This window comes from Apteryx rowi, unplaced genomic scaffold (genome assembly GCF_003343035.1).
Source record: "Apteryx rowi isolate R43461 unplaced genomic scaffold, aptRow1 scaffold_50, whole genome shotgun sequence".
Classification (NCBI taxonomy): domain Eukaryota; kingdom Metazoa; phylum Chordata; class Aves; order Apterygiformes; family Apterygidae; genus Apteryx; species Apteryx rowi.
This window is the reverse complement of record NW_020450761.1, coordinates 3,162,803-3,175,961: the sequence shown is the minus strand read 5'-3', so window position 1 is coordinate 3,175,961 and position 13,159 is coordinate 3,162,803. Positions and strand designations below refer to the sequence as shown.

General features: G+C 41.6%; 2 protein-coding genes across 3 annotated transcripts in view; one reads left to right on the top strand and one right to left on the bottom strand.

The window, feature by feature from the left end:
• Nucleotides 1-1,469: 1,469 nt before the first annotated feature.
• On the bottom strand, nt 1,470-8,939 carry TDP2 (tyrosyl-DNA phosphodiesterase 2). Its single transcript, XM_026079770.1, has 7 exons — nt 8,628-8,939; nt 8,474-8,553; nt 5,633-5,800; nt 4,126-4,217; nt 3,549-3,667; nt 3,011-3,181; nt 1,470-2,142 (listed from the first exon to the last, which is right to left on the bottom strand). Exons 1-7 carry the CDS (start codon nt 8,937-8,939, stop codon nt 1,861-1,863), a joined length of 1,224 nt encoding a protein of 407 aa, XP_025935555.1. The 3' UTR covers nt 1,470-1,860.
• Nucleotides 8,940-8,985: 46 nt separating this feature from the next.
• Nucleotides 8,986-13,159, top strand: part of ACOT13 (acyl-CoA thioesterase 13) — a 7,463-nt gene continuing 3,289 nt past the window's right edge. Inside the window, exons 1-2 of one of the 2 annotated variants that reach the window (XM_026079855.1) lie at nt 8,986-9,115; nt 12,157-12,341. In XM_026079855.1, the coding sequence (XP_025935640.1) occupies nt 9,035-9,115; nt 12,157-12,341 (266 nt within the window). In that variant the 5' untranslated portion in view covers nt 8,986-9,034. The other variant, XM_026079856.1, reaches the window with a different exon arrangement.

Below are 13,159 nucleotides of genomic sequence, written 5' to 3'. Positions count from 1 at the left end.
CTGTAGTAAACACCCACAACAGTGTCACCCATGCTAGCCTGCACTTGTTCTTTTCTAGCAGAAGAACAAGCCAGACAAAATGGGGCAGCTTCCAAGAAAGAAACAGAGACCTCTCCCCTAGCCAGCAATACTCTTTAGGATAGTGGTCTGAGCCTTCACCTGGAAGCACAAATTCAAATCTCTTCTCAAAGAGGAAGGGAACAGACTCCAAGTTTCCTCTGTCCTTGGAGTTTTCCTCATTGCCAGGGCAGAGCGCAGGGTGGTGCCACCATTGTTTTCCTCTGACTATGTAAGCAGCAACTCAGGTAGCAGCAGGGTCACAGCTATGAATGCTAGCTCACARCTGGCTGGAGCCACGCAAAGGGGCTGGATTGCCATCATCATCCCTTCCCAGCATTTCCTCCTGCCTACCCACAGCATCTTTTGTCCAGTTTGCTGATCTGTGGGGTTCCTGTTCTTAAATACTCAACTCCCCTGTACCATGCATCGGCAGTCAGGTACCAAGAGGAGAGAAGAAAAAAAGAAGAAAAAAAAAAAGAAACTAGTGACAATCACCATTTTGACGCTTCAAATCTTAGTCCTGCAGTCTACACATTCTTACATTCATACATTACAGTCACATTCAAGTGACTTTACCAACATCAGCACACACACTATATATATATATATTTAAAGTCCAGCAAAAAACAGTCATTTTTAAGCCTTGGGCTTGAAACCCAAGACAAAAAAAGATTAAGTTTACACTCTCACAATTCCCAGTTGGCACCTGGCTTCCTATTTGCACCACTATAATCTTTAAAAAGAGTGAGCTTGTAAATTTGTACTTTAATACAGACACAGGGTGTACTTTGCACCACTGATGCAGCTTTTTCATGTTTCCTTTCCATGCCAGTGCTCCAAACTTTACCTTTGAAATTTAGGGGTCAGATTTTCCATTTTACATCATTGTGATACAGCTTGGTATTTTGTACATCTATAAAATGACAGCTTCTGAGATTGATTACACAGTTCTTTGAGTAAGAAAGCCTGTTTGATCTTTTGCAAAGTCAGTTAGACCTTGAACTACTTAAGCTTTGCACAACAATTTATAATAGCCTTCTGTTTCTTAAAGCTCACTGGAAATACAAATTGTGTTTTAATCTGCAGCTCTTATATCCAGGTTAACAAACATAAAGCAAGACAGAGACCAGCCTAAGTGTGCAATTGCCGTGCACCTGACTATATCCTTTTCTGGTCAAACAGATGGCATGTTGTTCTTAAATATGCTCCATATTGGTTTAAATCTTGCTTAAGAAACACTTACTCTGTAAGAACTTAGTCATTCTTCCCACAGCTCCTCTATTATTTTGCCTGAGGGACTATGTACTTACAACTCAAACTTCAGAAGCTAATACAAAATGCCTTGCAAGAGACATGGCTGTAAATGACGATGGGAAGTGTCAACAAAAAAAAAAAAAAGCAGACAAGAGTTAAGAACATTTTTAAAAAAAATCAGTACTTATTATGAGATATTATAATACATGATAAAACAAAACAGTCATTTAAACCACCTAGTATGTTTATGAATTGTATTTACAGTTCTTTTCCCTCCCACTTTAATAGCAGAATTTATTTTTGTATTTGTGTACACTGTTGAAAATAATTGTTTAAAAAATGATTCAAGAATCCATGCAGTTATGAGGATAATGGAGCCTTAGTTTGAAATGAAGACATTCCAACAGAAGTCAAGAACAGAGAATTCTCTACGACTGAAAATTTATATAAGCCTTTAAACTGAGAATGTAAAACTTCATAAAAAAAAGAAGAAAACACTTAAAATTAAAAATACAAGTTTTGTTGGTTTTTTTTTGTTTGTTTGTTTTATAATATCACATCAAAGTGACACAGAAGACCCCAGTGATCGCTAGGGAATTTGCCACAGTCTAGTTTTTCCAATCCAATTAAGTCCATACTTCGTGGAATAATATGTCCCCCTTCTGCTGCAGGCCGAAAGTATATGCGATCAAATCGCAACTTGCACTTGTATGCTGCATCCAGGTTGGTATTGGAGTTTGTGTCCCAAGTATAACGGCAGTGTTTAGGTTTGCCCAAAAACTCCCAGATATCCATAATGTTGTTAGGTAAGCCACCTAGTTTACTAACCTGAAAGAGAAAGTAAAAAACAAAACAAACAAACAATAAAAAACACAACATTGAATTCACAAATACTTTTTAAGGTGAAACACAAAACTGCTGTTTGCCAAAAACAGAACTCAGTTTCCAGAATATCTTCCCCCCCGGCAGAACATCAGTTGTGGAAAACAAAGATATTAGAGGCCTTTCTGAAATGTGGTATTTCACAGGCAACTTGAAAGCATGACCAACTCCTGCAGTACTTCCTAAATCCAAAACATGCTATAAAATGCAACTTGCACTTTCAAGGTATTGGGGTCAACACTGTGTTCTCTGAAACAATGCCATTTCAGTTCATCTTGATGGAAATTCACTAAATAAAAAGATGAAACATCGGCCTTTTAGTAAATGCACAAATTTCACTTTGAACATCACCAGCCAAAATGACTTTAMATTTTGAATGTCTCCATGATGGCGGATTACATTTAAATTTCTAAGATCTATTTTTCCAGAGCACACCCTTCTTTTGTTGACTTGACCAGCTTCTCTCTTAGAAGCAAGCCCCAAGCTGAGTAAATAAAGATCAGGTTCTCAAAATACTCCGAAAGTTGAAACTTCATTAATTCTCTCTGCATCTTCTCAGAAATAAATACTGCCGACAAAGCATTTTGCTGTGTGTGTGGGGGGGAAAACCTCTTCCTAAACCTCACCTCAGCTATAACAGTTCTTCAGCATAGCAATGCAACAGCTTCTACTTACAGAGCTCCTTACTCTCAAAACTGAGCGACTATCTCTGTTGTACCTAAGCAGTTCACAAGAAGAACTACCACACTCCTYGGGGCGGGGGAGCCTGAGAAGATTTTGTCTCAAAATAATTAGGTTGTTGATTTCTATTTACCTCACTGTCTCTGAGGTTTGTATCCCCTCCAAATATAACAGTGGTGGACTCTGATTCCTTCTGCATTTTGTTTAGCACTATTTGCAGTTGCTTCATACGCTCCTTAGAGTGATCTTTAGTGCTCTCTAGATGAGAGGTCATAAGGCAAAGTTCATTACCGGATACATTCACCTGTGCATAAAACAAAGCAGCAACATTGCATTCCACACCAGGATAAGAAGTTGAAAGACAAAGAGTAATCACAAAGTAAATTACTGAATGGCATAGCTCTGATTAATACTGGTATTAAATTTGAGCAGAATGGCTTACAGGTGGATAGTAGGCTTCTAATTCTGTTGTTTGATGTTTGACAATGAGGTACGGCCAGTAACTTACTTAAGAATCAAGACCATTAATATCAAATGCAACTGAGTTCATATRTTTGGAGTAGAATTGTTTCTGCTCTGTTTGAGACTGCCACCGAATAAAGTCAGTCCAGCCTTTTTTTGAGATGTTTTCTGAAGGCAGATGTGCAGTTATTTAGTACATACTGACTCACATGCACGACCAAAAGGTTCCTCATCATGGATGTTGTTGGAAAAGGTACGATCTCTTGTTTTACTAACTTTACTCTCGAGTTCTTCAGCATTATGGCAGTGAAATAACCGTCTATGTTACCTAAAGAAGAACAGGAAAAGAAAAGGTCCAAGAAAGGTAATCAGTCACATCATAAAGATTTTATGGTTCTGAAAGAGATCTCTTCACTATGATCTGGGAGAATCATGCTGATTTGGAAGATGTGCAAACTCATTAGTTGAAAGTTTCATAATAAGGGTGAGAAGTATTCAGATTTTTTTTAATCCAAAAGTTTAAGAAACTACTCATCTAGGACACTTTTTTGGCCACTCTTGCAATCAGTCTTTCAAAACGCAGAAAAAGTAGAAAAGGAAACCACCCGTCACATAAATATCTTGCATCAAACTATATCCTGGTATCAAAACAGAGAAAGTAATTTAATTGCTTCTTTCTTCACTTTACCTTTTGCAGGTCCTATGAGCTTTTGGCAAAGACGACAGACTAAAACTGAAGTTATTTTTTCCAGTTTCTGTCTCATGAAGTTAGGGCTTATTTCTTACCTGGAATAATTGTGTAATTGCCTGCTCTCTTCTGTAGATAATAGAGGTACGGTGGGATGACCTCTTGTAAAAACACCACATCTGGACTGTATCTGAAATCAGCAAGACAAGTTTTTTTAAATAAATACTGAAAGGTGATACTGTCACACTCTGATGCCAAATAGAATAGGGTCAGGGATTTCAGGTGCGCTTTTTTTCTTGTCTTCCTAGATAGTGTAAGAATCCGTTAAAAAAAAACAAAACTACTCTATTTAATAGCATGTAAACAGACTACCATTGTTGAGGGGAGAAAACAATGATTATTACTGCCACAGTAATAAAATGTAAAAAACAAACCTGTGAAGTCATACATACGTGAGGAATTCAACTTAAACAGCTGAAAAGCAAGCTTTGGAACATGTTTTGCAAGATCTCCAGTAGATTCCAAACCCCACCTCATTCCCTTACACCAGATACCCCTGCAGTAACCTACCATTTGTCTTCTCCAGTCTCATCTATGCTAAGCTCTTTTATTTCTTATTGTTGTGCAATCCATAAGGTTCATGAGGGGCAGCAGCCTCAAGAGTGCTCATTTAAATGTGCCTTTACAGCTGTCCCTATTTACGCTACACTGTTGAATAAACCTGCTCTAAGCAAGTGAAGGGCAAACCTAAGGCCTTATCTATAGAAGAAAAACGAAATCACCCCAGTTTAATAAAATCAATTTAAAATTGATTTAGTTAAGGGCTTTCTACTAGCTTAAAAGGAACTTAAATTAACACTTCTTAAAATCAGTTTAATTTACACTGATAAATTACTGCATTAAGATAAATCAATTTATGTAATTGTTAAACTGTTTAAATATATATTCATGGAAGGCTTCCAATGGTGTAACCATAAAAGGCAATCAATGCTGCAGTTTTATTCTCCTCACAGATTCTGTTGCTTTTGTCTTAACTTGCACGTTTTCATTTTTGATAGCCAAATAACAGTAATGTCAAGAGAACCACTTTTCACATATGCCACGTAGTTTGTCCTAGAGTGAAGTTACTCATTCTGCTGGAACCAGACAAATAAGTTTCTTGGACTTTTAACCTCTTCTCACGCACAGAATGGAAGTATGCTCTTGGATACGATTGCAATTTGGTATTAACAATATTGTTCATTACAAAGAACATTTTAAAAGTAGCCATTGCAAGATCTTTAACCTCTGGGATCACAGAATCACAGAATCGCTGAGGTTGGAAGGGACCTCTGGAGATCATCTAGTCCAACCTCCCTGCTCAAGCAGGGTCACCTAGAGCACATTGCACAGGATCACATCCAGGCGGCTGTTGCATAGGTTCAGACCTCTTCCAGCCAGTACATCAACTTTTATTCATCTATTTTAGAATTTATAAATTTAGGACTGTTGAATCTAGTGTTGAGATAATTGGGGCATAAACACTTTGTGAGCATCTAAAACAAGGAGATTGCTTTCTCCTTTGAAGATGGGTGCATGACAACTCAAAGATGAAACTATACTTACAATGCCAGATAAGAACAGACTCCTCTAGCTCGGTCTTGCTGATTTCCTAAATCCAGACCATCAATGTTCCAGGTGATTATTGAGAAGCTGCTGTCATCTTCTTGTTGCCTTGAGTCTGCACCATTGACACCAGTATTACTAGTAGTTGCATCAGCTGTCAGGTCAACACTAAAAAGATAGTTTACTTGTTTGTCAACATCATAATATTATTCCCCCTTCAATTACTTCCCTTACCTTCTAAAGAAAAAAGTTTTAGACTCCTTACAACTTTCAAGTGGCCAACTAAAACCTTTCCAACAAATAACAAATAAGTTAACATAAACTGATCCCTTATTCAAAGAAATGCACTAACTGTAACATATAGACCTCAATCACACAGAGCCTTAATACCTGGGTGAAGTAAGTGGTTTTAACTCCTTATAGACACAGGACAACATGCACCATTCCAGTTCAAGTTAATCTGATGGGAACCAGTGCAACTCAATGGACTTGTGTAATTCAACTTTTTCGCTACTGTAGTTTCTGGAGAGGGGCTGTAGATATTAATTTCTCAAAGACTTTCCAACTTATCAGAAGCAAGCAACTGCAGCCAAAACTTGCTTTTATATGTCCACCTTTGCAGAGCAGCTGAGTTTCTTCTGAAAGCTGAGCCCACCTGTGGACCTATACGCACTAACTCACTATGTGACAAATAGAGTTGCTTTCTTCAGAAACATTCACCCCAAATCCCATCTCAAAGATGAAGGCCCTGTCTACCCTGCTGACTCGATAAAAACTAGCCAGCACTGTCAAGGTATGAATGCCCACCCAGTCCCTGTTTTGGAATTGTGTCGCTAAAGGGGACCAGACTCTATCTGTTAAAGCACAGTCCGATGTAAACTCCTTCGATAAAGGGAGAGTCTATAATAAAACATGTTAACTAGTACAGCTAAGACTAGACAAACTGTTTTGACAAAGTTGAGATACTAGAGTTTTGTTTTTAAGCACAGGATTTATACACACACATGCAAATAAGGCCTTGGACCAAAACATATTTGTTCCCTAGAATTTAGTACTGTTTTTGTAGTTGGTGCTGAACAAAAACCATAAGATTCCACTACACGTAATCCAAGCTGAACAGAAAAAGACAGGCAGACAAAGGACAGGCCAAGAGATATTGAAATAAATAAGAGTTATATGTGGTACATGCCTCAAATTTCCCTACCATGGTAACATTTTATATTTATGCCGCAATCTGAAGGACTATGAAATGAAATATGAGAGTATATACAGATGCCAAGAGGTGGGAAAATAGCAGCTGAAACAATTTTTTTTTCCTCAAAATGATGGAGAATGCTTGGTGTATTAAGTGGGGGACAAGACTACTACAGGCACTGTCTGCTAGAAAAATTAAAACCAGAAATCCTAGAGAAGTAAAATTGCCTAATATTGACACCAACAACTACATTCTGTTAGTGAAAACATAATTGTAGCCCGTGCTTTTTCTACACTAGCACTACTACCGCTGCTTACTAAGCACTGCTGCCACTGCTTACTACCAACAGTCCAGAACTGGTGCCAGTCACAGTGCAGACAGACACAATTTTACATTTCTCCATCAGTTTAAGAAATTACCAGCTCTTTTTTACTATAGACCTCACCTCCACATGGCCAACATACTCCACTGCCTGTGGATGTATGTTGTGATGGTGGCCCCACATCAGGTCCCACTTTCAAATCATACTGTATCAACTTGGAGAATTCCTAGAGGCTGAGATCAGTCCTAAAAGTTTTGAAACCATCGGCCTAGAACATTTCTTTAAGCCAGTCTGTCAATGACAATGGCGGGAKGTGCTTTGAGTTGAACAAGACCTTGCTTAAAGTATATAGGGAAGCCAAACACTGTGTAGCAAAATGCAGACTCCTTTGCTATGGTCTTCTCCCTAACTGTGAAGTCTCCAAAGAGTCCTCCCCCATTTCGACACACACACACATACCCTGCATACCCCAGCTCAAGACAGAAGGCTCAGTGCAAGGGCAAAGACAAAGACAAAGAAGCAGAAAAGACAAAGGTGCTGGCAGTTTGGTACAGACATATTCTAACTTATCAAGGGCTACCCAGAAACACAAGCTAATGTTTAGTAGGCTTGCTTTTTTTAATGCATACAGTTGTATGACGCAAAAAAGTGCAAACTGTTATCAAATACAGTACATTCATAACGACAAAGATCACATGGGCTCTTCCGTATCATGTGCAAGTGCATCAATCTACAGAAAAAAGGTTGCCCCAAGGACTGTGAAGGGCGGGAATCTGTAAAATCTCAACCCCACATTGAGTTCAACACTTCTGGTATGCCCCACTGGTACGCTGCAAGATAAGTGATGCTGGTAGGACACAGGATCTTGAACCCTGACTTCCAAAGGTACGTTTAGCAAGGTGTGAATGTATAGGTCAACTTTATTTATAGAACTATAAATATGCATACATCTAGCATATGATATACAGGAAGATTTTACATATCTACATTTGTGTGCGTATGGGGGGAGTGCATGCAGTAAAGTCTGCACGCGTATCATCGCAGCAACGGGATGCAGTCGCGCTATTGCTTCCCGGCCGTGGGGCTGCGGACAGGCCTGGCGCCTGCTCCCGCCAGCTGAACACCGGCCGCACCGGCCCGGCTTGGGGGCTTCGCGCTGCGAGGATTCCTCGAGGACCGAGGGACGGGCGAGGCGCTCCGGCAAGGAGCGAGGCGGCGGCTCCTCCCCTCAGCCCCTTGGAAGCCCCCTCGCCGGCCTCCCCGGCCCGGCCCGGCCCGGCCCCGCTCCAGCACCGGCACCCGCTCCGCGACGGCGGCCACTCACCAGCCGCCGGGCGCGGCGCGGCGCGGCGCCTCCGCCTCCCCCTCCTGCGCCGGCGTCTCGAAGTAGGCGTTCAGCGCCCTCTGAAACACAAAGGCCGGGGGCTGGGCAGGGGCCGGCCGGCCGCGAGCAGCCCCAGCCCCGGCCCCGGACGCACCTGCAGGTGCCAGCCGTGCTCGGCCAGGCAGCGCCGCGCCAGCGCCGCGTCGCTGCCGGTGATGGCGGCGAACTCGGAGCACAGCCCCCTCCGCCGCTTGGCGCGGCCCGCCGCCGCCGCCGCCTCCTCCTCCTCCGCGTCCCCGTCCGCGTCCACCTCCCTGTGCCCGCGCCGCGCCGGCTCCCCCCCCTCCTCGTCCTCCTCCCCGTCCTCCTCCCGGCGAGGCGGCCGCTCCGGGCCGTTCTCCCCCGGCGGCCCTAGCCCCGCTACCGCTGCCGCCGCCGCCGCCGCCGCCGCCGCCGCCACCTCCATGGCGAAGCGGCGTCGCGACACGGGGCGGCGGGCGGAAGCCGGCGAGAAGCTCCGCCCCGCCCGCCGCCGCCGCGGGTAGGTGACCCCGCGCCGCCATGGGCTTCACGGTGGAGACGCTGCGGGAGGCCATGCGCTACATGCTGGAGTCGCAGGGCTTCGACAGGGTGCTCCGCAAGGTACGGACCGAACCGGACCGGACCGGACCCGGGGGGTCCGGGCCCTGCGGCCCCGCTGCCGGCGGCCGCGCCGGGCTTTCATGCCCCCCCGAGTAACGGCCGCCGAAAGACGGGTGCGTACGGGGCGCCGCGGCGGCGGGCAACGTCCTGCTGCTTCCTGTGGCTTCAGGGGCCCCCAAACGGCAGTTTTTTGGGTGTTTCCTCCCCCCCCCACCATGATGGTAAAACGTGGTAGAAAATAAAATTCTTATTCAGGAATGCTTACTTTTCAAAGTGGAGCTGCCTCAGTGAGATTGAGGATTTTGCTGAAGAGCTAACCGTTAGATATTAAATAACTGGCAGCCTTCCCTTCATAATACATTATGGACAAGCTAACTTGCACACACTTCTTTTTTATGGTATCGTGTCATCACCGTTTAAAAACAAGAAAAAGTGGCTCAGACTTCACCTTGAAGTCAGTCTGAAAACAGAAGCACTTCAGTGCTACTTGAGTTTCTAACAAGGCCTTGTGTAAAGAAACGTATTTGTATAATACAGCTCTAATGCAATGCGATGTCATGATCAAAAAAGTTCAACAAAGTTACTGTGTCTTGTAATTCTTGTAATTTGTACTAGCGTAGCTGATGAGTGCTTAATCTCCAGTGCAGTGTGTTTTTGTGAAGCAATTTCAGTGTTGTGATTAAACTTTGCAGTGCTTGGATTCTGCTTTTCACGTCTTAGTTTCTGTTTATTGGTGTAACTGTGACATGGAGGCATGCAGTAAGTATAGCTAAGGAAACCGACCCTGTGAAAATGCATGTGTCTTGCATTATAAAAGAGCACACCTAGTATCTGAAGCAGTACTTTCCTTGAGGGCACCATGATCTGATACATTTAATAGAAAGTAACTATTACCAAAGTAAGTCTTATTGTCCCGTTTCCCCAAGACATGTTGGATGTATGGATTTGGATACGCACATTTTTCTGTATGACAAATGGGAAGCTTTATGTTTGGGAAGCTGCTTTATTTATAGAGATTCTGATCAGTTCTTATTCACCTCTTCACTGCAATAACTGTACTCGCACCTTAAAATCCCGTTAAGCAGAGAAGAAATGCAGTATTTCAGCTCAAAAAGGTAATTGGCTGGAAGTAAGCCTTAGGAGACAGGCTTCTGAGCTTGCTCTAGAATACTTTTTGATCTTTCTTGCAATCCACTTCTAGAAATATGATGCTACAAACATAATAAYAATGACAATAATAAAGCTACAATATTGTTTGAATTTAAAGTATTTATTGTTGTTCTGAGAGATACTTCAAGCCATTCTTACCATAACTAAATATGACTTGAGATTTTTCCTTTTCTGGAGAAGACAAATTTTAGTCTGAAACTTTTCAGCTCCAGCATGAGACTTAGTTTTTGGTTTAATTCCAATGTGGTATCTATGTAGGGCTTAACTACTGTGGGGTTTGAAGCCTGTTCCCCAAAGAAGTAGTACATTGCAGTAGCAGTTGGAAGCCGAAGCAAAATACTGCTTGCTGCATGTGGGAGGACAGGGACAGAAGGGCTGCAAGAAGAGAAGTACCCACCAGTAGTTACAGCCATGTCAGTCGTGGGAGTGCTCAGCTATTAAACTATTGTCACCAAGGGGAGCAGGCAGCCAGTACCAGATTAGAGGGCTGGCRAACACCGCCAGATGCTTTCCTGGCCTTGTTGATGGACTGAAGCACTCTCCAAAGGTAGTGGAAGCCATCTGCTCCCAATGTCAAGCATCAGTCAAAAGTGCTTAACACAAATTGTGTCAAAATCGTAGGCCTCCAGCCAGTACAGTGCAGCATGGTCTCTTAGGGCTTGAGATGTTCATTGATCATGGTGCTATATTATGTTAGGACACTACCTCAATGATTCACTTCCACTTAATTCCAGGGTGTTTTCCATTCATATTTGGCCTCTGTACTCCATCAACATTTATTTTAGTATGATCTCTCTGCAAAATTTGGATAAATTTGGGCCTACCAGAAAGAGATGTTGGCTAGAACTGAGCTCTTATAGCACCTTATAAATAAGTAATAGTGAAACTAAGTTTTTAAGATTAAAGAGAATAAATCAGTCTCTCTGATATAGCATGGAAACATTTAAACTAGGAAAAAAAAAGTATGGGTTAAAAAAAAAAGAAAGAAAATGTAGTAGAAATTGTAATAAACATTATGCCCGCATTTCCCTTGTGACAGTTTAAAGGTACTTCAAAGTATTAATTATAGGGCTGAATATATAGACTGTATTTATCCCAGTTTTGCATTTGTAGTGCTCCTAACTGAAGAAGCTTGAGCAGATTTTAAATACTGAAATGCAATGACTTCTTGGTCTTAAAAATCTAGCTTCTTGGGTTGGTTACACAGGGAAGCATGGTAGCATAGATGTGCAGTAATTTTCTGTGTTACACCTATGGGCTCTGGTAAAGGTGTACACACAAGTTATAGTGCTGTAATACAGTGTAGTATAACATTGGATACTTCTACTGAGAAGCATGAATTTCAATACAGAGAGGCCAGTCTGATTAGCATTTCCAGGGTTCATTTCAAAATACTGATTTTTACTGAGGTTGCTCTAGTAGTAAGATTAATGAACTAATGTCAGTCTTTTTTTTATTTTCATTGTGTGAGCTGACAATACACCTTCATAACTATGGTATACACAGATAGTCAAAGCAGTTTTGTGTTCCCTCTAATCAGGGTTTTCAGCTGCAGATTAAAGCAAAAGGCAAAATAATGAGGAATGCTGTCTCCTAAGCAACTCCTGAGAGCTTAGCAAGTATTAGTTTTGTTAAACTGTCAGTATAAATATTTATCTGTACCAGAAATACAAATTTTTCTAAGGCAAGAATCTTCAGCTCAAAGTTTATGGAAATATCTAATGTGACAGTTGAACTTTTATGTTTTACATCTTTTTTTTTTMTTCATGAGTCCAAAATTAAAACAAGGTTCACTTTCAACTTGATTCAGGGCAGTCTCTGGAGGTGGTACTGTTGTCAGTAAGTGTTTTATTTTTCTTTTGGTTATACAGATGAAACTTCTTTCTGCAACTCCTGGGAAAGTTGTTTGTGAATTGAAAGTAGAGGAGGAGCATACAAACAGAGGTGGCACATTACACGGAGGTTTGACAGCCACACTTGTGGATGTGGTGTCAACAACAGCATTGCTGTACACAGAAAGAGCAGTGCCTGGGGTCAGTGTGGACATGAACATCACGTAGGTATCCACCATGCTTGCTAGAACACATTAACTTTTCTTTCCCTAACAAGGTATTGACCCCATTATAATTCATTTCTACGCTGTACTACGTGCTTTAAAAGTTTTTTTACTTTAGTTTCAGAAGACTTGTTTTGATAAATCAAGGGGAGGTTGTATTTGAGGATATTGCCAGTTGTGTGAAAAACCTGGAGTCAGGCTTGCTTTTATTTTGTTACGGCTTTGTATTTAGTGCCTTTAAGAGGCAGTAGCCATTCATTCACAGAACGCTGAAGGGGTGTTGAAAGATGGTAAAGTTTAGGCTTACAAAAGTGTCTCAACTCTCTTCACACGTGAAGATACTTTAGAGAGTATCCTCAATAAGATCTAGGGTAAGAGGCTTTCTATAAGCCCTTTTTAGTATTAGTCCATAAAGTATTAAAACAGTAAACATTTCAGCTCTGTTATATGCTGAGATGGGGGAGTAAATCAGATTGATTCAGAATTGCTCATCGGGGGAAGATTTCTTTAGTGTGATTTAAAGATAGCTTTTATATTGAGAACAGTGCTTTCTGTAATATAATTTTAAGGTACATTTTTTTCTTAAAGTTGTTCTGAAGCCTTCTTTGATCATACTATTACAGCTTGTCAGCTTTGCTTGATTAATCTCTTCATGAAGAGATTATGACTTCTTGGAACAAAAATAATCCTACTTGGAAAAACTAACACTGAGCATTAAAAAAAATCTGGGAAAAGTAACCCCTCATCAGAACTGACTAAATCTGGGAAAAGTAACCCCTCATCAGAACTGACTAAAAACAAGCTTTGAAAATGTGTGT

Coding starts and splice junctions, on each gene's coding strand:
- TDP2 (XM_026079770.1), bottom strand. CDS start 8,939: ATGGAGGTGGCGGCGGCGGCGGCGGCGGCGGCGGCGGCAGCGGTAGCG. Junction 3,182..3,548: donor GGAACCTTTTGGTCGTGCAT/GTGAGTCAGTAT, acceptor TTTTATGCACAG/GTGAATGTATCCGGTAATGA. Junction 2,143..3,010: donor CAAACCTCAGAGACAGTGAG/GTAAATAGAAAT, acceptor TTTCTCTTTCAG/GTTAGTAAACTAGGTGGCTT.